Raw genomic sequence first — 26,350 nt, 5'->3', positions numbered from 1 at the left:
TACTTACTTACAGTATACACTGTTTATTTTGGCCTGTCAGATGTTTTAAACTCGCAAGTGCATGCGTGTGTTCTCGCGTGCGTACGTGCTTTGCTTGTTTATAGAACTGTGTGCAAGAATGACACCAGTAAACAGTCCCACAGCGCGACCACCTTGCTTTTGCTTCCATCTAGTGGCAGAAACGTTTGACCTGTTGCGGGTTTCTTTCCAGAATTGTAAAGGAGGCCACTTATTTGGTCTGGTTTGGAGGAAAGGATCTGTGCGTCTGAGTGAATAATAATAAAAATAATAACTCGAATGAACTTGTGTTTGAAGAGCTCAAATTTGTTCGTTCTTGCAAGACAGAAACTAACAACTGTCTTACGATATTCTATAACATTTTTATTTATTAAATGTTTAATCAGTAATTTAACTTAGTAACTTTGTAAATTAGTAAATTAACTAGTTTTGTTCTTCAGGACAGACAAGTCATATATTTTATTTTGTCTGGATATCAATCAGCAGCACGCTGTATCTTGGCTTGAAACGCAGTGATGGTGTTTTTGTTGTTGTTGTTGTTGTTTCTTTCTTTGTTTTTGGAAACTTACTGTTTTAGACTTGAACAACCTGACGACCCACCGCTCTGCATGTTTTAAAAGTAACCTTAACACACCTGAATGAAATGAATGGCTCGTTTACAGGCTGGCAAAGAAGTTGATGATAAAGTTTATTAATCAGAATTAGATGAGTTGGAGTGGGAACACATCTAAACGATGCAGGGCTGTGGGCACCGAGGACTTGGATTGAGACACACAGATCTAAACCAAACATCAATAAATGCTACACCTTTAACATTAATATTGATGTATACTTTTTATAAATTGTATTTGCAATATAGCTAAACTTAACTTTATTTTTATAACATATACCATAAGAACAGTCTTCCCTGATAAATAGATAATGTAATAAATTAATAAATTAATAAATTAATAAATTAATAAATTAATAAATAAATTAATTAATAAATAAATTAATTAATTAATTAATTATTATTATTATTATTATTATTATTAATAATAATAATAATAATAATAATAATAATAAACATCTAATTAGGTATTTATGTTTTCCCTAATGAGAAAAGAGATCTGTGTAATCAGTAAGTTTGATAATCCTCAACCGGAATCTTCTGTCATTATGAGTATAACAGTATGTTAAGACTTTTTAATGGAAACTTATGACTTGAATTTCATGTTTATCTTGTTTGAAGGAATAAAGTAACATTTGAACTGGTTATGATGCTTCACTTGGTTGTTTTCAGAGCTTAGAACCCATCCTCTAACTTCTGTCTGATATCAAATCATTTCTTCACCAAAGATGTTGTTTAAGAAAATCTATATTTTAAAATAACAATTTTATAGTTTTTCTATTTAATGGATGAATGAACCCAAATTAAATATTTGTCTGAATGACGACGAATAACAAATCCATTGTGAAAACAGTAGCTTTTTGTGAACTGGTTTAAGGTACAATACTCTCTTTTTAATCGACATTCGCTTCTAGTACACATACACAATCTGAATTAAAACTAAACCTCGTCAGCCTAATTGTATAATAAATGAAAACCGCTTTTACAGTAATGTAAAAAAAGACATTTTATTTCTTGCAACTCGTCCCCAGTAATGATACTCTCATTATAATAAAATCGTTACATCAGAAAACTATTCACAAACACAAAATTGAACATCAGACTTGAATGATACAACAGGCATGTAAAAAAAATCTAATTAAATATAAAAAAAGAAAATCAGGAAATGTGAAAAAAGCCTGACATAGCACATTTAAGAAACAGTGATGGAATGTGTTGAATAGCTCTAAATGGCTTAATACCTTTTTAAATAGGAATGTTTTGAGGCTCGGTCATGTTAAATTTTTTGCTGATCCCTACAGGAAACACATTTTTCATTTAATGACTGGTGACATATGCATTTCTTTCATTAGTTTTTAAAATCCAATAATACTCTTAACTGTGAGTTTCTTCTTCTTCTACTTCTTCTTTATTTTTTAACATCTCACATATACCGCTCTAGTCCTGACGCAAAGTTGGCTTGTCTCATGTAACTGTTATTGTAGGAGTTCATGGAGCCCGACAGGCCCAGTAGCTGCTCTGTGTGCTCTGCGCAAGAGCTCGTGCGCAGGGCCGGCAGAGACAGCCGGTTCCCCGGACAGTACATTTGAGAGTTTCCCGGGGAGAACCCGGACTGGCTCATGGAGGGCAGGTTTGGAGGAGAGACCGAAGACGCATAGGGATATCCGGCGGACAGGTTGGATGAAATATTCCCGCTGTTTCGGCTCAGCATGTTCACTGGCGGGTTGACAGTCTGGGTCTGAAAGCACGCAGATGGGTCGGTGCCGGTTACCGAGCAACTGGAGGTCATTGTGCCCAGGTCACTAGCGCCCAGCCCCAGCGTTTGGGGGTTGAGCTCTCCAGCAGGGCCGCTCTGCACCACCGTCTGCTGACTGATGATATTATCGATGCTGAACATGCGCGGTTGTCCTTGGCCGACCCCGGCGGGGTTCTGGTAATGATGCAGCACGGCGGGATGCGGGGATGTGGCTGCAAGCTGAGAACCATAACCTGACCCCAACCCGGCGTAAAGCGTGTTGGGGTACGATGGCCTGCCCATTGGTGTTGGGGTAAAGGCGCTAGAGCTCTGCATGTACCCTGGATAGGTGCTTACATCTGTGCGCTTAAATCTTTTCCTTCTCCTCAAAAAGCTTCCGTTATCAAACATGTCCTCAGCTGCAGGGTCTAACGTCCAGTAGTTGCCTTTACCTGGTCTGCCTGGCTCCCTAGGTATCTTCACAAAACAGTCGTTGAGGGTGAGGTTGTGGCGGATTGAGTTTTGCCACTTTTTCGAATTCTCCCTATAGAAAGGAAAACGCTCCATGATGAACTTATAAATACCCCCCAGTGTGAGCTTTCTCTCGGGGGAGTTAGCAATGGCCATCGCAATGAGAGCAATATAGCTGTAGGGAGGTTTCCCCCTCTGAACAGGCCTCTTCCTGCGGCGGCTGCCTGTGGGCAGGTGCTCCTCAGTCTGTCCCAGAGCGGCTCCATCCTCTGTGCTGGGACTGTTTCCCCGGGGCTCTGATTTAATCAAAATATTATCCTTGGACCGGGCCTGTAGCATCAGTGGCGGCGGAGGCAGCGGTGAGTCTAGGCTCACATTTGGAGACATGACAACAGGACTTGCCTCAGCAGGCGAGTGTTCTGCGGTCATGTTGCACATGCCAGAGAAGTAAGAGTAACTTGCCAGATTCATAAAAGAAAGAATGTAGCAATATTGTTTGCGTCGAAACGATCAGCTGGAGAAAATGGCCAAAGTAAAAGTGCGTATTTTACCTCTGACTACTTCCTTGCTGTAGCCAAAAATAACCCTCGTTCTGCCCTGCTGTATGGGATGGTGTGTGTCAGTCCAGGTGAGAGAAAGGCGTTGACAGTTTTATAAGAAGGGCAGGAGTGACGCCACTGGGCAGACAATGACGATACGAGGCAGGAGGACTCACAACCCACCCACCTAAAAATGAGACTGTATAGCTATTTCTCTTTCGGGGGGATGGAAACTTTTTTTACATCACTCTATTTAGTTAATCTAATAGTCCTTTTATTGTGTTTATTTACCTGGACACAAAACCTACTTTCTACACCTTCAAATATTAAAGCCCCTGCCCAAGGAAGGTAAAACAAGTCCTTAGTTGTGATGTGCTTAATTCAGTACTGGCACTTCACGTGTTTTTTACAGCGATTTGACACTGATGATCCCTTCTCTGTGTCTGTATATCTGCTGTTCTCTGGCTTTTCTTTGACAGCAATCTGTATACCCAGGGCAGAAACAACACTCACAGCGTTGTTCCATGCAACTGCAAACCCAACAGCCAATCCACCAATTGAAAAATAATAACAAGCCACTGAAAACAAGCAATTGAGCTATCAAAGCTTTTGGGGGTGAAAAGTAAATATCCCTTCATTACATTTCCATTTTTAGAGAGTGATAATCAAACAGTCCCCTTGGCAGAGAGGAGGCATGTTATCTTATGGATTTTGAAGTAAAAACACTGTTGTGCACACAGTTGGTATGCAGACAACACTCTTTAAGCACCAGAAAGTGATAGTGCTTTTATGATTATTTAGGCAAACAGAAGGCCACAGTTAGTTATACACAAGGATGTAATGAGTGATGTCTGACTGAGCCTATCTCTAAACCCTCGGGGCACTTTAAAAAAAACTTGCACTCTTTGCATTCGGGTGTCAACACGGTCATAACAATGTCAAAAATATTTTTTTTAAAAAATAGGTTAATACAGCCTTGACTAGTTCAATAATTTATAAGAACATTGATTTTGAGTCATTATTACTTTTGGAGATATGTGCATTTGTTGGAAAAACCTATACTCTTTGTGTTCAGGTACCAACACAAGTACAGGTTATACATGTCAGGATAACAGTATGCAAAATATGTGGCTGTAATAGGAGTCTAATGGGACTAAATCGTCCCAAATGCAAAGAGTGTTTGTCTTATACATATCTCCTGTTCTATACATCTTTCAAAAAAAGTGATCACGGAATTATAAACATGATCATAAAAGAAAAATCCCTGCCAAGTTTTGTACAATTAGCCTTTAAACTGAATGAGATATTAAACCAAATAAACAGAAAGTACATGTTTCGTCACCAAAGGTGATGCATAGACATTTCCTAATTTTATGGCATGTAGGCAGCAAATAAAAGGGAAGTTGATGAGTGGCACAATAGAAGCAGATGCATGCACACAGACTACTAAGAATTCAAGAAAATGTTTTATATATCAGCACATTTGCTTCTCTACCTTTTGAAAGTTTGAACAAGCCTGTTTCCATTTTCATCAACAACACAACAAATAACTGAATGTTTGTTGGTGTATATATTTTGTAAAACAGTGCTAAGCAACGTGCAAAATGTGAACAAAATTAAGTATTCTGTGCTGGGTCTTCCTTGAATATGTATATTTTATATATTAGTAGGTACAATACTGTATATAGATTTGTATGGCTATGTTGACCATTGATAAAGAAAAGTTATTAATCACCTCCCACTGTTTTTACAGATGCCTCTTTCACCATCATCCACTCTTTGCCAGCACACAGCAGCTGTGGCCCCCCCACCTCCCACAGATGACTGTACCCCCTCCCCACCCAGCCGCTCAGACATCACTAAGCCCCACTAGCTACTCACAGCCAGTGGCTAACAGCTTCAGACAGGCGTGGGAGCGGGGATGTATCCAAGCAGGATCTGCCCTCAGAACTGCCAGGTCAGGCAGGACAAACAGGGGCTCAGGCCAGGAAACGAGGTCCTATGCCTCGGGGCCTGCGGCCTCTTGCTAATCCCCTCCCAAACCACCCCATCACCCTGTCAGAGCTTCCCAACACCTCTCTGCACCTATCTGCTACGAAATCACGTGAATGGACCAGACACTGTACAGTACACACTCGTAGACTAATGTGTACATATTTCTGTGTGTGGTGAAAACCTCACTCAAGGCCTGCAGGCTGAGGATCCTGCTGACTAGAACAGCGACTTCAGCTATACTAACTTATAACTGTAACCTCAGTTAATGCTGATTTGTGTCAGTGTGTGTACAGTTTAATCAGTGATTGTATCCTCATTGATCCCCAAAATATGAAAATATAATATTACTTATTAAACACTGTTTGAAGATTTGTTCTCTTGTTGAGAAAGTTATGCTTATCACTGTTTTGATGTCAGCAACATATTTTTAAAAAATAGGAACAGTGGTATGTTTATCACTGTGTTGCGTCCCCTCTCCCTTTAATAGCACTCTGGGAGGATTTGGGAACTGAGAAGACCATTGCTATACTTTCAGAAATGAAACATTTTTCCATTCTTGCATGTTACAGGATTTCAGCTGTTAAGCAGTTTGTGGCTTACTTTGGAATAATTTGGGTTTCATAACACACACAGTAGTTTTATTAGGTGACAGGTCTGGACTACAGGTAGGCCTGGACTGTTTTACTACAGAGCCCTTGATATTGTCATTAGCGCAGAATGAAGTTTGGCGTGGTATTGCTGAAATAAAAACGACCTTTCCAGAAAAAGCTGTTTGCATCCATAACTTACTTATACTGCCACACGTGAATGAAGCCTTCATAGAAGTTACCAATGAAATGTGCATCCTTGTACTATCATACATACTGGTTTTTATCTGTATTCTGGTATGAGGTTGGATGGTTCATGTACTCTTCAGTTAGTAGAATGCAGCATCCATTATCAGTTTTTTCTTTGTTTTCAATTTTATGGTACAATATTAACTTGTTTTTGCAGACAGTGACAAACTGTGTTCAGTGGTAATGGTTTTTTTAAGTGCTCCAAAACCTATGGACTGATTCTAATTACACAGTTTTCTCTGTTTTTATTGTTTACTACCTGAAGTCCCAAAGATCATGGCATTTCAGCTAATGTTTGCAACCTGGCTTCTTATAAGACAAGATTTTTCTAAACTCTCTCGGCCTTTTAGTGAAATTATGTACCATTTGATCAATGATGATAGAAAGCCTTATAGTAATCAATCTCTTGTCATCTCCACTTGTAAAGAAGTTCTTTAAACAACTGTTTTCTAATATGTTAATTTAGACAAACTGCTCATTAACACAATTATGTTCATCAAGTATTCTGTGGCTCTCCACCACCCAAGCTTGTGGGAACTTTTAGATACAGAGTAATAAAATGGTAATAGCCAAATAACCTGACATGGGATTATTGACAAGCAGCAGAAATATTGCATTTGATATTTTCATCCCAAACAATGGAAATATCAGACATGAGAAACTGAAGAATTCCAAGGGTTCAAAGAAGGGCTCAAGAAAGAAGGAAGGTGAAGGCAGCAGTAGTGCCTGCAGTCTTCAGAGCACTTCGAGCATTGAGCCCGACACTGGAAAAGTGTCTCCAATAGACAACATGAGTAACATAGGACATCTAAATCCACAAGAGTGCAACAGGAACAGCTAAGATATTGTGCAGGACCCTCAGCCTCTTAGACCTCTGGTTGAAAACCCAAGCTTTAGAAGAAAGAACAACAACCCAAACGTAGAGCAGCGGAATAACAATTGTTCTTTGTCGTTTCCTTTTTATGTGTGCTTGACTTTTAAAAATATATGTTTTTGATTGTCACATGATACAGTTTCAGCTCAGCAATGAAACAAAAGAAAAATCAGAAAAAATGTTTTAAAGTCCTTATTGGACCACACTGTGCGTTAAAGTTTTTATCCCATAAGCCAGCACTGTAGAGCTGCAAAATATATTAATTATTTACACATTGGTCATTGAGTGGCACCAGGTTAGTAAAGCATATTTATTTATTAATTTTTTTGTGTTTTTCCTCAACATAAATGTGGACTAGTTCAAGTTTTTCTAGCATGAAAAAATAGCTAAAAAAAACAACTTCCAGAAAAATCACAAAGTTGAATTTTATTTAATCTAAAAACATTAAATTAGAGTCCATGCATTCAAAACAGTCACAATGCCTCCTAAATTATTTTCTTCACTTTGCATCTATACTGGCACTCAAATGTCATCTCTGATGTTAGCATTTCTGCAGGTTCTCTTCCCCTTTTTGATGAAATCCTGAGAGGTATAGAGGGTGAGAGGAACACACGAAGTTGCTGAGTAAACACTTGGAATCCATTCATTCGCAAAGTGGCTCCAGGGGATGGGCAGGAGGGGGGCATGAGAAAAAGAGGGAGAATGAAAGGGGGAGACACAGAAAGAGAGGGAGACACATGAGAGAGCGCACAACCTTTTTCTTGCTCAAGCTCATCAAGTACGGGCCAGGGCTCCTGAAAACGTAGGGATTACCAGGGTACTGGGGCTGTGCTGGTCTGTGCCGCCTCTGCTCACTCCTGCACTGCACGCTACACTGCCCTGCTAAAGCACTCTGTACACACACACACACACACACACACACACACACACACACACACACACACACACACACACACACACACACACACACACACACACACACACACACACACACACACACATACATACACTCAGAAAACCAATGAGGCTTGATCAGAAGCTGCTCATTTCCCTATTTGTCATTTACAAAAAATTCCTTGGTTCATAGATAAATACATAAAGATACATGGAATTGTCTCTAATAAACAACAAGGTAAGCCTGTAAGTGTTTAGCCTTGCTTTAAATATCAGCTGGACTACTGAACAACAGCCCTTTCCTGACACACACTTCTTCCTTCACCATGGAACATAAACCTTTGACCCTTTAAGACATGTTACTGACATCCTCATGCCCCCAAGACACCAGGAAGTCCCTCAGCCTTCAACAGTGCAACCAGGGATGTGGCAAAATGCACCCACAAGATTTAGTACAATTCCGAGGTCAAATCCCATTAAGATAATCTCTGTAATTAAACATTTAGGAAGCAAGCAACATGAGCACAAGGTGGAAAATGCGGCTTCAGATTATGTGATGGAGCCCACATTGCTTGAAGCCTTCTTTAAGCAGGGACCATGTTACTCATCAAGAAGAAATGCAAATTTATGAGAAGATATAACATTATTTCTAGTTTTACTCAATATTTTTCATGTTGAGATCTGTGTTAGAATAACTGATGATTTATTAGAACCCTTAATGGCATAATTTGAGAGTTTGGTAATTCATATTTTTTGTCTGGCTGAGTAGTGAATCCACTTTCATAGCTTATTATAGCCACTCATATGTCCTAGCGTTTATGGTAAATGGACTGTACTTATATAGCACTTTTTTAGTCGACCACCCTAAGCGCTTTTACACTACATGTCACATTTGCTCATTCACGCACAATCATATAGTACTTCTACTGTTACATTCTAAGTGCTTTGCTCTGTCACACACATTCATACCCTGATAAACACATTACGTTGGGTTCAGTGTCTTGCCCAAGGACACTTCAGCATGGACTTAGGGGAAACCATCAACTTTCAGGTTGACAAATGACTGGTCTTCCTCATGAGCCACAGCCACCCTCAAAGGTGCTTTAATAGCTCTTTGTGCAAAAGGTTTGCCAAGTCACAAAAATAACCTTTATTTCACTAGGAAAAACATTAAGAGCAGATTCCTATTCTTCTTCTTGTTCTTAATAATAATAATAATAAAGTGCTCATTTACAAAGCAAAACTTTCCAAACTGTTAAAATGTCAGTTTGAATACTGATGAGACCAAATGAGCAGCAGGGCAGCTACCTGGTCATTAAGAAAAGAGTAAACAAAGCACTAAGCACAGCTAACACAGAAAGGCCAGATGACACCTAAAAGGCTCCAGGCTCACTGGTTGGCCATTTTTAAAGCTGCTTTCTATTGGAAGGGCATTGAGACAAGGACAAACAGTGGGAATTATACACCCAACTGTCCTGCAGAGCAGAGATGGATAAAAGTGCTCATGTTCCAGGAAGAAGGAAATGAATTATCTTCTGAATGGGAAAAAATAAACTCAGACATAAATCAAATTGTTAAATCAGTTAACTGTGTGAAAATAGATGAGCACAAACAGAACTTTTTTATGAGATGCAACTATGCTACAGACACAAATACAGATTTGGGACATTTTAATGTAAGCCAGACATTTAAATGAACGCTGCAAGGACTGCTTGTTGGCTTTACTGTAATAGTCTCTGTGTATTTGAAGCATTCCTGGTGCGCTATGTGGACCAGACTGGCAGACTAGATGATGAGTAACAGCTTCCCACAAAGAAAAGAGGGCCACAGCTGCCCTGTGTTTGTGTGTGCGAATGATCATGTGAGCATACATGTTAGCAGCTCAGAATACAATTTTCTTTTAATTTGGTTCACAACATGAATTTAAGATTTCCATCTGTTGTTTATATCACTGTCTTTAAGTGGCAGAGTGGAGTATCAGTGAGGTCACAGTGACATGAGTAAATCCTTCAGCAGACGTCAGAGTTTCGGAGCAGAGGGAAAGGAAAGAGAGGTGAGCTCAAAAAGGAGACAAGGAGTCTTATTCACATACTTAGTGACTTCTTATAATGCTGTCTTTCAACATGCACTTCTCTCTTTTACTTCAGCCTCTCAACCTGAAACAAAATCTTGAATTTTAGTTTAGAAAAGAGCAAAAGGAAATAAATTTATCATCATAATATTTATGGTTTTACAGCTTAAATCTAATAGTTTCTATGGCTTATTTCATGCTAACAGCACTTCTTGTCAGTCTCAAAGCAGTCATTGGTCCTGGCATTGCCTGGTGGTGAAAGATGGACAGAAGCATGCAGCCAGCCTCAGGGTTTCATTACTCTGAGAGAGGAGAGAGAGCCATGATAAGACCCAGCCTTCTCACAGACTGATAATGTAGGGTAAGGATGTCTCTCTGTCTCTCTCTCTCTCTCTCTCTCTGTCTCTCTCTCTCACTCACTCACACACACACAAATTTTGGACACATGCACAAATGGAGCATGTCAAACCCAAATGTCCAACCTTTATCACAAAAATTCATTAAATTGAAAGGTCAGAATATAACTAGTCCCAACACCTGGATGTTATCCAGCAGATGCACTATATTAAAAGAGCTACAAATAATCAAGCCAACATTACACTTATTGTTGGCTTTTATAGCATATGATTCCAACAACAGAAGAAAATGGTGACTATTTTTGCTCTTTTATACCCATATTAAGAGTTTCTGCATCACTAGAAAGGTTTAAATGCCCACTAAGTGTTTCACCTTGCTGTGTCTGCAGAAGTGAATTAAAACAGGAGTTGCAAACTCATGTTTGCCATGAGTACCACACCTACTTACTTCCTATTGTCCTTCTCATTGTCAGAGACTAGCTTTAACAGGTAGGATCAACATCCATTATGTTCTCTAAGACAAGTGCACACAAGCTGCCACTAAACTGCTCATAAGAGACCTCACTAAGTAGATAGCCACATACAGGATGAAGACAAACACATGCAGGTACATGCATTAAGTTTTGATGTTGCATGCTTTCCATGGGCTAAAATTCCATGCTCCAGTTGAGTGTGTTTAGAAACTTTGTGCACAACTGATATCTGTCATTGTGGTGATCAATATCTGCAGGGAGGGACTTGTCTATTGCTTCACCTTACAGATAAAAAAAAGGAATTTTGCCATTCTTAAATCATTAAGTTTTGTTCAGTGTGCACAAATGTAAACATATATTCATTCTAAGTTTTACTTGACAGGATCATCATATTTTCACTGAAAGTGAATACCCTTACACCCATCTAGTGGTTAGCAGACCGGCAAGATTGGCGGACCATTAACGTGTGCAACATTTCATAACACAACTGATTAACTGGCAATAGCCCATTCTGTAAGATGACAAGGATTTGATCTTTCAGAAGTGAAAAAGAATAAGAATACTACTTTATTAATTTGATTAGTTATAATATTCAAGAATACTTTTAAATAACACCTCCACATTATATTGCGAATAATTTTGGTTTAGACAGAGCAAATAACACACATAGTATTTACAATATAGTGGTTGTAAAACTGCTTGGCAATAAGAATAAAGGACAAAGATTACTAGATAAATAAAGTAAAATTGTGTGTAATGTTTCAAAATAGTCAAGTGAGTGATAAATCAAATAACTATGCTACAGATTATTGTGCAATGTGAAAAGCAGTATTGTAAAAAACAAACAAAAAAAAAAAACATAGTTCAGTATTATATAACCCAATGAGAAAAATAAAAGCTTACAAAAATTATAAAGTTGATCATAAATTTATGTATTGTTTATAGTCAATAATAAATCATCTTTAATAAATAAAATAAAGTGCAGGATAATGATATACTAGTATGGTATAGTGTTAAGATTAAATTAGCATTTCTTAATTTGGAGTAGTTGATGTAAATTGACAACAATTCTGGCTTTACCTACTCCATTACAGTAGATGGCGGTATGCACTTATGTACGTCTCTGCGAACCAGCAGAGAAAGAATAAAAAGACCGGAACAAAGTACCTACCGATTCACAGGGTCCGCTCCTTTACTGTCAGGCAGGTGATGACCAGGAGAGACGTGATGACAAGGGGGGGAGGAGGAGTTTGTGTTTGCCGGTGAAAAGAGGCTTTATTCAAACAAAATAAGCATGGATCTTTCAGGTCTAAATTGTTTATAAAATATTTTAAAAAGTTAATTATAAAACAATTTTGTACGCATTTCTTTCAGGTTGCAGTCAACAAAGTGCAACGGTGTCCATTGTAAGTCTCATGTAGGGACAATTAGTTGGAATGAATCATAACTTTGCTGGCTAGATCAGTTGAAAAGAATCATAAAATCAGCAGAAGTTGTTTGAATATTCATATTATTATGAAGTTATCTACTGGACAAATAAAGCCCACACATCGACATTATTTATCAGTTTGGAACATTTTCTTAGTGTATCGAAAATCTCTGATTTGTTTATTCCACCCATGTGTTAAAAAGGGGGCATTCTAGCCAACAAGCCGTCGGATCAGAGCGGGTCATCCTGCTGATGCCCCAGCTGATCGCCCAGTTTAAATGGATTGAAGATTCCGCCCACCCGGCTCGCCGCCGGGTCGACCAGGAAATAAATGGTGCGGACCCACATAGTCGACGTACAGGCGGTCTGCTTCAAAACACCATGGCGTCGAGAAGAATAACAACAGCGCCAAGTACTTTTAAAAGTGCCCCAGTCGACCCAAAAAGGTACATTTTTTTAAATTATTATTATTCCTAAGTTACAGTCGCATAATTTGCACATTTATGTCATGATTACGTGGAATTTAATGGTGTAAACATAACGGAGCTCAGTCTTTTTAGGCCGCGCGACATCCTGTTAAGCGTTAAGTAGTTTATGAAGCTCTTGAATGAACTCCCTGTATATTTCTGTGAAATTACTACAGCTAAACAGAACATTATAGCTTGTCTTTGAATTTAGAGGACAGTTTATGCTATGAAACAGTTTGGAGTTACTAGAGTTAGCTTCTAAGCTGACAGCTACTTCTAATGTCCTTAGTTCGAAAGGTGGCAGTACCGCTAACAAAGCCAACAACAGTGGCGCTGGAAAGAAAACTGTTAAATGTAAGTATTTGCATAACTTCTCAACAGATAATCTGTTTTAGTGATCCTGCATTTGGAAGACATCATTCATTATAATTCAAGTCTTAATAACCACAACTTCAATTGGAAAAAATAACTCCATTAAGTAGAAGGGAGAGAGGGGAAACGTATTAAAAAAATTGTTGAACCTGTTGCAGGCATCAAGCAGCCATCAAGTATTTTCAAATGCAAAAGCACTAAAATCTATCATTTTAAACATTTGATATATTACTGTACTTTTACATTTACATGTAAGCTTTAAATGATTGTCAGATTTGCCCTCTAAATTTTATTACATTTTGCTAAATTCATTATGCATAAAAAAAACAAAAAAAAAAAAAAAAAAAAAACAGGGTTGTCAGCCATCATCTAGATTTCTCTAGAGTGGCTCATCAGCCTTGTATTCATAAAATAGTCATTGTTATTGTCCAGCAATGGAAGATGACAGCTGTGAATCATCTGTGGTCACAGAAACTTTCAAAACCAACGACGGGATCTTTTTACCTTGTACGGAATTTTCCCAACATGTTGAATGCTCAGCAAACATTTATGTGCGGTCCTCCATACTAATGTCTTACTAAGTGCTAACATTTAGCTTGACATCTGCTGTCACAGATTATTAAAATGATTTTCTTCCAAAAGGAATTGACAAATGAACCTAGATCAAGTTTTCAGCCTAGTTCCCACATATGTTTTATAAATGCAACAAAATTTAGAACAACTAACTTAATACCTTTTTAAAAATGTCCTTATTTGTTTTAGCAAGTGGTACTGTTGTCAAGTCTCGTTATCTACAAGCTGTTGAGAAGACATCTCTTTCAAAGGTAATGCTCTTATATTATTTAATAATAATGATGGCTTAGATTTTTATAACGCTTTTCAAGGCAACCAGAGTGCTTTACATTATTCATTCACTCCAAATTAATACTTAGTGATGGTCAGCTACATGTGTAGATGTAGCTGATAGAAACGTAGCAGCCAATCTGTGCCTTTGGCCTCTCCGTCCACCACCGACACAAGAAGCAAGGGGGTGCAGGAATCGTACTGCCAACCCTCCGATCATCGGACAACCCGCTCTGTCACCTGAGCCACTGCTGCTCTTTTTTTGACCTGTGTATGCATCGAGGATCTATCTCTGTATCATCTCTGTCACTGCTGCCTTTTAAGCTTTTTGCATCCCCATCTACATTTACAGAGCAACTCGCTGACCAACGACTCGATTTCTGTGCCTCTTCGGTCTTGCTCACCTAAACCCACTGGTGCCAAACCAAAGGTGGGTACCCCACCAAGACGCTCGGTGATCCCACAGGCCCTTGCAACGTGTGAGTATAGCTATATTGCTTTGTTTCATAACGCAACACTGTAACAGTGTTGTCTGCCTTCATAGAAGATCCATAATCATATTCAGTTAAACCAAACTCAGAGTCAAGGTCTTCAATAACTTATTTCCTCTGCATTCTGATTGTATATAACATTAAAATGTACATACTCATGGTATCTATCTTGCAGCGATGATGTCTCGTGAACCTGATCCGATGCTTCTTGGAAAAAGTGTTCTGCAGTCCACTTTCTCAGATGGTCACTGTTTTCGACCAGATTTTGATATTTCAGTCATTAAAGGTAAACAAAACCCACTAGCTACCTTTTTAAATGGAGAAATATTTTATCTATCGATTATCAAAATCAGTCTGATCAGACATGTTTACATGGACACTTGATAAAGTGATCTGATCAGTTGTATTTACATAATGGAAAGATCATTGTTATCATCGTAATGTTTTTGACATGCGCAGTACGTAATAGTTCGGTAGACGTATATCTTTTTTTTTTTTTTTTTTTTTTAATAATAACTTTAGGACTATCAAAATCGTCCTTAACTCTTAAACATGGCCACCACAGTCCCATTCTGTTTTGCTGCCGCCATTTTTCAAGTCTTCCCTGAAATTCATGACATCGTGTAGCCTCCACCTGGTTAAAGCATGCACAGAAACATGTACCACAAAACCATCTGAATGACTGTATACATGGTTATTTTTTCCTGCTGATCCACTTGTAAAAAGGTTTAAACCTCCTCTCTCGATTGGATTGAAAATTCTTTCCGATTGAGGCCAATCGGATCAGCTGACATGTTTATATGATGTATTTTTATTCTGATTGGATGTTCAATCGGATTAAACGTGCTCCATATAAACATAGCTACTGAGTGTTATTTTTAAAAAGGGATTGATCACTAACATTTTTATTTTCAATCTACTTTTCCAAGATAAAACGGTGACGGAAAATCCAGTCAAGCCGGAGAGAAATCCTGAGGTTGAGAAGAGGATGGTTGAGATGGAAACATTTTTATTGGCCTACCTCACTGCAAAGGTTTGATGGTTTAACTGTTTCTGATGTTTGCTGTAAATATCTTTCAGTGTATCTTCTACATTCAGTACAATAACATTAACAAGAACATGCTCCTCTGTGCCTGTTTTTCATTATTAGAAAGAAAATATTTTTGGTGTATTTGTATGTCTTGCATGTTTTTAGATGGAGAGCAACACTGCAAAATTTAAAGCTGAGGCAGAGGTGAGGCTGTTGCAAGAGATGGAGGAAGAGGAGAGGCTGCATAATGAGGTTAAGGAAAAGAAGCGCCATTATCTTCTGGCAGAGAGGAAAAGGCTGCTGGACGAACAGTTGGATTTGCAGGTCAGGACATTTTTCCTTTTTTTTTTAAATCAATATTCAGTTTTTGTAGCTTTAATTTTCCAGTAAAATCATTTGACTAATTAAACAAAAGAAAACATTGCTTTCATGCCCTAGTTTGCACTCATTAGCATGAAAGGTAAAATTGTGCATAGCTGCACTGGGACAAACAGCGTAGGTGCTGCCAGTAAAATGCACATGATTAACTGGTCATCGACAAGTGTGAATACCTCCATTAAGGTTGTGTGTAAAGGAAAAGTAGTGAGGAAGATCGAGTGTGTAGTGAGGAGGAAAAATGTCAGTAATAATCTTAGAGAAGCAGCTGTTTTGCCTATTAATTAGGCTTAACAGCTGCAATATTTAAAAGTTAAAATCATTCAGGGCAACTTCAAATCTTGTCAGGACTGGACATCCGGTAAGTTCATCCAAGGACAAATCCTGCAGTGCTGCAAAAACTCGAGCTACATCTCAGACTCTACAGGTCTCATTCAGCATTTAAAATGTTAAAGTTGATGATTTGAGAAAGACTGAGTTTGTATGGCTTCTTGAAAAGTTCCCAGGTGTAAGCCTCTTTTCTCTTAAAAAGACCCTGCCAGCACATTGTAGATTTGCAAAGCTCCATCTGAACAAACCGCAAGACTTTTGGAACATTCTCCTTTGGACATGACCTGGACACTTCTGTGTACCAAATTATACGAGGCCAGTTGTTAGCTTGGCAGGAACTAGGTTGGCAACAGGACAATGAGCCTCATTCACCAAAAGTTCTTTCATACAAATTTGTTCTTAAGTCCTAGTTGCAAACTTTATATAAATATTGTGGCATTCATCTATATTTTTTTTATCCAGTATGTGTTCTTGGGTAAGAACAAATCCTGTGAGTACTTGCAAACATTTGAGTGCTGACATCAGCATTTGTGTTGTGTCTTAGCCCACAAAAGTTCAAACTGTGTTTACACTTAATCTATTATGTTAGAATTTTCTTGTAAGACCAGATGTCATGTAATTTCTTTACTTTTACGTGTTTCAGCTACTCCCTGAAGCCCGTGTGGTCTCCTGTTTTTCATTTCCTGAAAATACAGCCATAAAGTCACATTTATCTTGGAATAACTTTTTGTCAATTTTGTTTGTGTTTTTCCACACAGCAATTCTGCTGTTTTTATTATGTAAACAATGAATGATGACATGGTGTATTTTTTTTTTATCATGACGATAGTATATTTGTGTATATTTTTTAAGATGGCACACATGTACGATTGACATGCAGCTTGTTATTTTTCCTCAGATTGAAACACTGACTCCTGTGGCAGAAGCTGCCAAGAAGTTCACAAAGGACTATAAGATTTTTGCAGCAGCTGTTGACACCACCCGCCATGATTTGCCCGTCAAGAATTTCTATATTGATGGGGACGGAAAAGAATTTCTGGGTAATTACTATGTTTAAAACTAATAAGTTAAATCTATGTATACAATAATGTCATTGACTGCTTAATCTAACTTGTAAGTTGCTTTTGATAAAAGCTTTGGCTGAGAAGTTAATTATCAATGTTTTGATCAAATTGTCCTCAACAATGTGAAATGCTAACTTCTAGCATTTATAGCCGTGCTGATAGATTCTTTCCAAATATTTACTTTTCTACTCATCCAACAAGATTGTGTTGACTTTGCAGAAACTGATGATGCATGCTAAATAACCAGATTTTTAATTTTTTTTTTTTTTTTTTTTACTTGTTTAGATAAATCAGAGGCTTACCTGAAGGAAACGGAGAAATCGTTGCTGGGGTGCACGCAGGGAGACCACGCAGACAACAGTACATCTTTAGAGTGCCTTAGGGACATGAAGATGACCTCAAAAGATGTCAGTCAGCAACTGTCAAGGTAGGTACAAGTAAGTTTATAGTGCAAATAATAGTGGTATTTTTATTTTTGCTCAATTTTTGCTAGTAATTGGGCAAAAGGGGTAATATTTTTAAAGTTTCCCATCAGGTTTATGATGGGCATCCTTGGCAATTTTTTTTTCCCTGTAAGGGAACCCTGGCCTCAAAGTTTGAGAACTCCTGTTTAGAGTACTTGAACCCTACTAATTGTCCAGTGCATTTGTAATGAATTTTTTTTTTTTTTTTTTTTTTTTTTTTTTTTTAAAGAACATTCTCAGAGCTGCTGGAGCTGTCGTCGTTGGTTTGTCGTCAGTCAGTCCACGTTCAACAGGTTTTGGAGGAAGAGCAGCTTGGTAGTTCAAGAACCAGTGAGCTTTTCCGGCCCAAACAGTGAGGAATGCTGCAAAGCATGGGATATTCAGTAGATGTACTATTTAAAAATTTAACAAATTACCTGCATACAGGCTCAATAAAATGAATAAAATCATTTTTAATGGTAAAATTGTTTTTTTTTTCTTTTCTTTTAATGAACACTTCTTTAGGTTGTTATTTATTGCGGTTTAGGTCCTAATAACTGTTTGAGCCACCCTTTAGCAGCAACACCTGCAATCAAGCATTTGCAAAACCTTGCAATGAGTCTTTTACAGAGCTGTGGAGGAATTTTTGCCCACTTGTCTTTGTAGAATTGTTGTAATTCAGCCACATTGGAGGGTTTTTGAGCACAAACTGCATTTTTTTTATGGTCATGCCACAGCATCTCAGTAGGATTCAGGTCAGGACTAGGCCACTTCAAAATCTTGTGTTGTTCATTTGTTTTTCTTTAGCCATTCAGGGGAAAACCACTGCTGAACAAAAAAAACATTAAGGCTCGTCTCAGTTTTACCAGATGACATGTTGATGATCCTCAAGACTTTCAAAGCTATTCAAAATTAATTAAATTAATACTCTGGGTGCATCTTATTATTCTTAGATAATGTGAAAATAATTAGTATGGACGCACACTGAGGCAAAATATATTAACAATCCTCTTGTATTTGGGTTGGCACTGACCCGGTTTTAGGGTTTAAATGACTTTTAAAAAAAAAAAAAAAATTATTGCACCGATGCTTTTTGACTTTAATAACCTCTATTTCATCAATATAATGCAAAAAAAAAGTTTTTCTCTAAATTAAAAAATGCTTTTGCTGAAATTATAACCTTTGTGTTGTTCGGGTCAGTTTTGACCCAGTTGTAAAAATAAGATTATAAAGCATTAATTAGAGCCAAAACTGAAATCAATAAGTGCACTGCCATCCGACACAGTGACAGCCTGCTCCTCTGCCAGTCATGTGAGCTTTATGGGATTCTCTTCATTCATTGTTTTCCTGTATACCTGCACACAAACAAAACAAAGCTGGGCATGTCCATTATTCAGTAAAAAATTGGTGGCATGCAGAGTGCACATCTCCAATTTGCAGTATGCAAAAATGAGAAGAACATTTTCAGTGAACCAAGTTCTGGATAAAAGGTTTGGTGAAAATAAGTAAAAAAAGTGATACAGATGAGGGGCTTTCTGAGGAGTAAGACGATATGGAGTATCATCCAGAAGACACATCTAATGAGTCTGACAAGGTTACTGTTAGAGAAGTTGTTACCCCTGGAAGAATCAAACCCAAAGATGGTAAAATCTCTTGGAGGTAGCACCTTCTGATGCACATGGCAGGTCAGCTGCTGCAAATGTCATCCATATGACCCCTGGAATCACAAGGCTCGCCATTACAAGAGTTAGTGACATCAAGACATGTTTTGAGCTATTTATGCCAAGGTCAGTACAAAAAAACAGGCTTTTTTTCACATTTAGGGAAATGTGTTCTAATACCCCTCAGTAATGGGAAATACAAACACTTCATTTACATGATTCTCATGAGGTCAGTTAGACGTTTTTTTCTTTTTTTTTTTTTTTTTTACCGAGGGGCATACTAAAAATAAAAAAAAAAATAATGCCTATACCAAAACATTAAAATCAATATTTTCATGAATAAGGAAGCCTAACAAGGTAACCAAGAGAAAAGAAAGGCTCATAAGATACTTTTTTATTTATTTTATTTTACAGTTGATTTAAGACACGGGTAAAAACCGACCAATTAAAATAAGAGATGGTGACAGAAAACTAACACAAGATGAAAGTGAGAATATCTGAAACGATATTTTGCATAACTCTTTTAGAAAATTGTGCTTCGTACATAAACCCGATGTCTTGTCCCGGATGTGACGTCTTATCCAAACATAAATGGGTAATTTTGATTGGCTGCTGCTGGAAAGCGACGACAAGCAAATTCGGACAAACCAATGAACCGCAGAAGAGGAGATCGTCGCATGTGAGTATAAATATGGCATTTACTACTATCTTATTATGCTTTTCGTAGAGAGGAAGGGAATAAATTACATTTTGAATGCCAGTTTGTGCCCTCAAACCTACGCAATTTTTCAGATTGCTACCAGTATAGTCTCTCTGTTGTTAGCCTGGTGGCTAGCAGGTTGTATTTTGTTAAAGGCTATGTACCAGAAAGCTTTTTCACAAAACCTAGTTAGCTGATTAAAATGTGAGTTTCTGGGTATCCTGGCTCAAACTATCATTGATTTTGTTTTACAAAAGCATTGGTGCATAGGTTAGCACGAGGATTACGGTAATTCTGTGCATCTGGCCTGCCCCAGACCAGGCTAGGCTGGTATCAGGTCTGAAGTATAAGAGCGGTTTGGGAACAGATTGGACAGTATTGGCTTTTCCAGGCAGCCACAGAGGGGTTCGGCATAGTGTATTTTCCCTAGAATACTTGCATCTGCATTTATCCTCAAAGCCACACCAATTTGAGTCTGTTCATATTCAATTGGCGAAGCTTTTTCTCCCTATTTTATCATTGCAACTTTATTTCCCTTTACATATAGGGTGCTTTGTAATTCCTCAGAAGCCTCCATTATCGTTATTATTGCCCACTCAAAGTAAGAACCAAATTATTACTTACAGCCCTCAGGTAATGCATACTGTAACCATTGATGTTGTAATTTGCTGTTTTTACCTGAACCTACATCAAGGGGGTGAGCCGTACAAAAGGTTGAGATGAAAGTTGTACGATTTCCGACAAGGGCCTCAAAAGCTATAGATATTAAAGCTAATTTCTAACTCAAGTGATTGTATTACATTTCAACTTCTGTCTCTTTTGCACTTTTCCCTCTCCAATTTTCTGGTAGTCTTCTCCATCCGCTCCACTCCACCCGACTTAAAAAGGAATTTGTGCTAATTCTGTGGAGTAAACACTTGGTAATTCAGGTCAAGGTTTTCACATAAGTTGTATTTAAAAGTAGAGTGAAAATAATGGGTACAAAAAGGGAACGACCCACAAACCAATTGGCAGATGTCTGTTCATTACACTGGCATAAAACAAAAGACGATAGCTAGTTAGAAGTACCCTTTACACACCCACTCACAATAAAGTCTAGTTATATAAATATGGAAACTAGGAGCAGATCAATGAGAAAAACTTTTTGGTCACAATTTGAACTTCTCCAAAGAGGCCGCCTTTAAATTTATAATGGAATTATATTCTGATGGTGTCTGTGAGTAAATGCTTCTTTTTAAAGGAGTGCTTCAATGAGTTAAATATTAATAGTTAAGAAACTGTAATGCGTATAGCATTTAGGACATGAAATTGATAAAATGTGATTCAACTTTGCAAACATGGATTAAGGCAATTGTTCCATTGTTAGTATTTAGCTTAAAAGGTAGAAAAAAAAACTATTCTCAATTCTTGTTTGATTAATTTTGTGTAGCTGTTAAAATAAGTGCACTATGTCTTGCTGATACAGTTACATGTTGGGTTTTATGGCACATAAATGCAGAAAGTTTTGAAATCTGATGAACTTTTTCAAAATTGTATTTTGTATGTGTGGCTCCAGTAGAGAAGAAGCTGCTTGTGCCCTTGCATTTAGAAGTGTGGATCTGTTTCATATTAAACCACATAAAGAATCACTGATAAAACTGTCTACTAATGAACAGATTTCACTCTCAGAGGAGTGGTGCACCATCAAGAGCACAGTGGAGACAGAGGAGCAAAGAGCAATGTCGAAACGAAAGCAAACCCCAAGTGACGGAGTCAGAAGAAGATGAGCAGAGACTTCAGCAGCAGTTAAAGGAAACGGTGCCCAAAGGGACCTGCCAGACCATGTGCCCTACTCAAGAACTGCAGAACCGTGAGACTCAGAAGCGCCTTCACCGTTTTGAAATGGTGCCAGGGACAGAGAAAGACCGGAGGCCAAGAGGAGACCGCTTGCGTGCTGTAAAAGAGTATTCTAGACCAGCTGCTGGGAAAGATGCCACAAACCCATCTGACCTCAGACCGCCGTCTGTATTGTTGAAAACTGTCTGCTACCTGATTGATGACATTGTAGCCTCGCATAATCTACATCCATGGACGGAGGCAAGTATTTTGGGGTGAATTTAGTTTATTCTGAAATCATTAATGTGTTTTGAAACCAACACAAACATTGTAATATGGAAGTTGTAATCACTGTCACGTCAAAACTTCTAAACATGCATTCTTGTCTTGCAGGTGTATAACTTTGTCTTTGATCGGCTGCGTAGTGTGAAGCAGGATATGATCATTCAGAGGATTTCTGGGTTGGACTGCGTGGCTATATTAGAGCGGACAGTGCGCTTCCTCATCTATGCTTCTTATCATCTTTGTGGCGAGCCCCTGCAGATGTATGACCCATGCATAAATGACAGGCACCTACAAGAATACCTGAGCTGGCTGTTGGATTGTTACGCAACTGGAACAGAGGCACATCCCAACCAAGAAGAGTTCCATGCTCTTGGTTTGCTGTACAACTTGGGTTGGTAGCTTTCTTTAATACTTAGCGCAGAGGTTACATATGTCAAAGCATCTTGTTGCATGTAGGGACATAATACAAAATCTACTCAAGACAAAGTTATTAGCACCGCTTTGATGAATATCACTTGAAAGAAACTAAGTGAAAAAGATCTGTGGATGTTGGTGAATGTGGAAAAAAAATCACCACCTACGATAAAATGAGATGTCTAATTCAGGGTCATAGTATTATCCTGTATCATAATCTACATGCTAAAAGAAGGGCTTCATTAGTAAAGAGCAGACACCAAGTCTGGCCGGTAATGAAGTGCAAAACTGTCAATCTTTGACTTTGTAGTTATAAGGACAGGGAAAAAAAGCTGAGATTTTTTTTGGAACGTGGTCCTTCCTATTGTTTCTAAATATAATGTTTATTAAGAAAAATCTCCCACCTGCAGTGAAAAGGTTATATCTGTTCGTGTAGCTTTCTTTGTTGCCTCTGGGAGTGGACTCACTGAATTTGTCAAAGGAAGGATGAAATCGGTACATTACCAACATATTTTAAAGCAAAACAGGTTTGCCAGTGTCAGGGAAACGGAGTGTAATCAGAAAGTCTTCAGTGTTTCAGCAGAAACAACCCAAAACACTAATCCAACAACACAGAAAAAAGATGTTGAAAGGAAACAGATGGGCTCTTTTAAACAGGCTAACAATCCTCAAATTCCATTAAAAATCCTTTGAAGAAAGCAGAAATCTATCTTTTATAATATTAAACAAGCATTAAATTACTTTTAAAGAAGTCATTTTGCACAGCAATGGAAAAGTGGCAGAAATGATCAGCAACAGGCAAAAGATAATAGATGGTTGACAAACATGCCGAAGCTGCAACAACATACTAGTGAAAAGTTCCAGTATATGTGTCTAGGGCAGGGTTTGGATTACGGGGTGGCTAAGGGGAGCTCGGCTGCCCTGAAAGGCACAAGAGCTCCCCTAAGGACATTCAGCTGATACTTTGAGGGGGAGCCCTAAAAATAGTTCACTTTCAGGTTACATTTTATTTTTCAGAAAGGTTCCTGATGTGTATTGAAAAGAATAGCAATAGTCTGACAGCTTTGTGTTTTATTTATTTATTTTATTTCATTAATTAAATCCTCCAAATGTGTCTGTTTTCCTTATGTTTTTTGTTTTTTGTTTTTTTCTTTTCTGCTAGTAGCAATATTTTTGACCGTGCTATGTGCACTAATATAAATGCACATGCACATGATGTGCAAAGTCACCGTGCACGCCCAGCAAAATTTCCCCAAAAGCTCTGGTGTAATTGGAGCTCTGTTCTAGGGTATATTTTGTCTGTATTTGATTTAATTTTATCAAAATTTTATGCTTGTACATAAATGGTAATTTTTGAATTTCTTAAGATATATTTAAAATATCATGTTTAAATTTAAGAACTTTTTCTATAACCTTTCTATGTTAAATGGCATGCATTCTAGTATTTAGAGCTCTGTATTTTTTTTTTTTTTTTACTGTTATCAACAGATTAAAATATCCTTTCTTTAGAAAGATGTCATGCATGTTCTTCACTAGCGTGACACTTCCAAAATAATATCTCTGTGCTTGCTTTGCAGGTTCACCTCGTGCCATACAGCACATTATGGAACTCCCGGAGTCCCTCCGCAGCACTCCTTCCATCTCACTCGCTCTTTCACTGAACCAAGCTTTTCTGGAGAGAAACCCTGTACGCTTGTTCCGATTGGCTCAGAGACTGAACTTCTTGCAGGCCTGTGCTCTGCACCGTCACCTGGTGGCATGCCGAAGAGATCTACTGCTTATATACAGCCACGGATACAACAGCCGCAACTGCTGCTTTCCTCTCAACAGGCTGGCTCAACTCTTGTCCTTGGACGTGGCTCTCACTTCTCAACTTTGTAAGGCATATGGCGTGGTGGTTAATCAAGAAAGCCAAGTGGTTTTTTCCAAAGCTGCTTTCACTGAGCCTGAACAAGGCAGATTGCACTGTAAAGTGTATCACAGCATAGTGTCTGAGAAACAGAGAAATCTTACCATTGAGAACATCATTCATGGCTGTTCTTAAAACTGAAGAAATATTCAATCAATGTAATGCTTTGCGAAATAGGGAAACTGATCTGTTGCACAGAGATCTTGAGGACAAGTTTTTGTTTTTTCGGCCTCAGTTTAAGTTGCCAAAAAAAAGTCATGCTTGAGGGAACGTTGACATGTAAACTAGGAAAGTTGGTGATTAAACCAGCAAGTTGAAGGTTAAAGGTCAATCAGTCTTCCTCTCAATTTACAGCTGTCCCCCGTCTATTACTTCTTTCTACAATGTCCACACAGCTGCATGTTTAATCTGTGAAATACTTTGAATTTAGTCCAGTCCAGAGTCTGAACTCAGACATTTGTGCTCTGAAAACTGTAAGCTGTGAAATGCTTTTTATATTATTACCATTTCCTGGTCATATTGACTGATTTATTTGTACTTCTCTTTTCAGTATTTGATTAAAACGGTAGAAAAATGTAATGTGCTGCACTGTTAATTTATTTTAATCAATGCAACATTATATAAAATAAACACGGAATCATTTATGTAAACGTTTCATTACATATAGTTCGGTGAACTGAGGTGTTAGTGTGGCTATTGCATCTATGTCTATTTGCCACTTGAGGGCAGCATATACCCGTACCCGCCTTCACTGCACCCCGAAAGTACAAAAGAAATCATTTATAAGAGATATTTGCTGTGGCAACCCTTTTAATTTTCACATGGTTTGGTATTACACTGGATATTTCAAAATAGAAAGATCACATTATGGAGGTATTAAACCGTTTAAATTGTTATCTGAAGAATTAGAAGGGGAAATGTAAGTAATTTGAGTGTGCCGTTTCTTGCGGCGCTCTTCTGTCACGCTGCCTCAGCAGAGGAGTGCGGGGCGAGCACAGGACGCACCAACGTGACAGAAGCGCTGCCTGACGGGGATCGCCTCTTCAGTCGCCGTCGTTGGAGAGGGAAAACAATCTGACCGACTTCACATCGCAAGGAACTGCCGGAGAAGCGCGTTTGTGCGGACTTTAAAAGGACAAGCTTACTTCTTTTTAAAACATTCTCTGAGCACTGAAGTGGGAGGACACCAACAAATTGTAATGCTGAAATATGAGAGAACGGCACCGGGGCGTGTGAAGGCACATGGGAAAGGACTGGTCGTGTTCTCTAGGCTGTAAACATAGAGGTTTTTTTCTTTGCTTGGAAGTGCATTTGGTTAAGAGTGATGATTACAACAACTTTGGGCCTGAGCGAAGCTCTGCACACCTATAACTCCAACCAACCAAAATGGATTAGTAGACGGAAAGGACTCTAGAGACAGGCTGTTGCGTTTCAGTTATATTTTCATCAGACTAAGTAGAGTCCACCTCATTGAGAGGAGAGAGACCATATCCAGAAGTAGCTCGCTTACTGAAACCAAAATGTTGCAGTTGTCTTTGACAGCTTTGAGTCTTTGGTGGACCTTTTTCATGTGCAACGTGGGCATAAGTTGCGCGCAAGAAAGACAGTAAGTAGCCTGTGTTGCATGGGGGTTCTTTTAAGAAGTGTTCATACTTGGGCTACTGTAAGTCTAGCTATTTGTTTTTAATTATGCAGTCCTCATAGCAGCCTTTTGCAAATTGCATGCAGTCTTAAAAAGTCATATTATTTGGAAATATTTAATAGCATTACGCATATTGAAATTGTTTCAACAGCTATGTGCAGGCTTCATTCACTATAGTGTGTGAACAGTGAGACAGAGGGGTACCTTG

General features: G+C 38.3%; 4 protein-coding genes across 4 annotated transcripts in view; 3 read left to right on the top strand and 1 right to left on the bottom strand.

Annotated features, from left to right (window-relative positions):
- Positions 1–2,051: 2,051 nt before the first annotated feature.
- foxe3 (forkhead box E3) lies at positions 2,052–3,305 on the bottom strand. The gene has a single exon (XM_042006931.1). The coding sequence runs from the start codon at positions 3,303–3,305 to the stop codon at positions 2,052–2,054; it is 1,254 nt and encodes a 417-aa protein (XP_041862865.1).
- Positions 3,306–12,637: 9,332 nt separating this feature from the next.
- Positions 12,638–18,195, top strand: haus8 (HAUS augmin like complex subunit 8). The gene is made up of 10 exons (XM_042006424.1): positions 12,638–12,747; positions 13,058–13,122; positions 13,903–13,964; positions 14,336–14,462; positions 14,650–14,760; positions 15,404–15,507; positions 15,670–15,828; positions 17,108–17,249; positions 17,559–17,700; positions 17,967–18,195. The coding sequence occupies exons 1-10, from the start codon at positions 12,683–12,685 to the stop codon at positions 18,091–18,093; spliced, it is 1,104 nt and encodes a 367-aa protein (XP_041862358.1). The 5' UTR covers positions 12,638–12,682; the 3' UTR covers positions 18,094–18,195.
- Positions 18,196–19,982: 1,787 nt separating this feature from the next.
- sac3d1 (SAC3 domain containing 1) lies at positions 19,983–25,140 on the top strand. Its single transcript, XM_042007339.1, has 4 exons — positions 19,983–20,056; positions 21,733–22,153; positions 22,286–22,568; positions 24,169–25,140. Exons 1-4 carry the CDS (start codon positions 20,028–20,030, stop codon positions 24,633–24,635), a joined length of 1,200 nt encoding a protein of 399 aa, XP_041863273.1. The 5' UTR covers positions 19,983–20,027; the 3' UTR covers positions 24,636–25,140.
- Positions 25,141–25,558: 418 nt separating this feature from the next.
- The window catches only part of cpamd8 (C3 and PZP like alpha-2-macroglobulin domain containing 8), a 41,506-nt gene continuing 40,714 nt past the window's right edge, over positions 25,559–26,350 (top strand). Inside the window, exon 1 of the mRNA XM_042005323.1 lies at positions 25,559–26,106. Coding sequence (XP_041861257.1) covers positions 26,021–26,106 — 86 coding nt within the window. The 5' untranslated portion in view covers positions 25,559–26,020. The remainder of the gene's footprint in view (positions 26,107–26,350) is intronic.

The sequence above is a fragment of the Melanotaenia boesemani genome, chromosome 14 (genome assembly GCF_017639745.1).
Source record: "Melanotaenia boesemani isolate fMelBoe1 chromosome 14, fMelBoe1.pri, whole genome shotgun sequence".
Taxonomy (NCBI): domain Eukaryota; kingdom Metazoa; phylum Chordata; class Actinopteri; order Atheriniformes; family Melanotaeniidae; genus Melanotaenia; species Melanotaenia boesemani.
This window is presented reverse-complemented; position numbering and strand designations above follow the sequence as displayed.

Bases quoted from the DNA above. Each gene is read 5' to 3' on its own strand.
- sac3d1 (XM_042007339.1), top strand. From the start codon at position 20,028: ATGAACCGCAGAAGAGGAGATCGTCGCAT. The intron at 22,154-22,285 runs GCAAGTATTTTG...CTTGTCTTGCAG, and splicing joins ATCTACATCCATGGACGGAG to GTGTATAACTTTGTCTTTGA. The intron at 22,569-24,168 runs GTTGGTAGCTTT...CTTGCTTTGCAG, and splicing joins TGGTTTGCTGTACAACTTGG to GTTCACCTCGTGCCATACAG.
- haus8 (XM_042006424.1), top strand. From the start codon at position 12,683: ATGGCGTCGAGAAGAATAACAACAGCGCCAAGTACTTTTAAAAGTGCC. The intron at 15,508-15,669 runs GTTTGATGGTTT...GCATGTTTTTAG, and splicing joins TGGCCTACCTCACTGCAAAG to ATGGAGAGCAACACTGCAAA. The intron at 17,701-17,966 runs GTAGGTACAAGT...TTTTTTTTAAAG, and splicing joins GTCAGTCAGCAACTGTCAAG to AACATTCTCAGAGCTGCTGG.
- foxe3 (XM_042006931.1), bottom strand. From the start codon at position 3,305: ATGAATCTGGCAAGTTACTCTTACTTCTCTGGCATGTGCAACATGACC.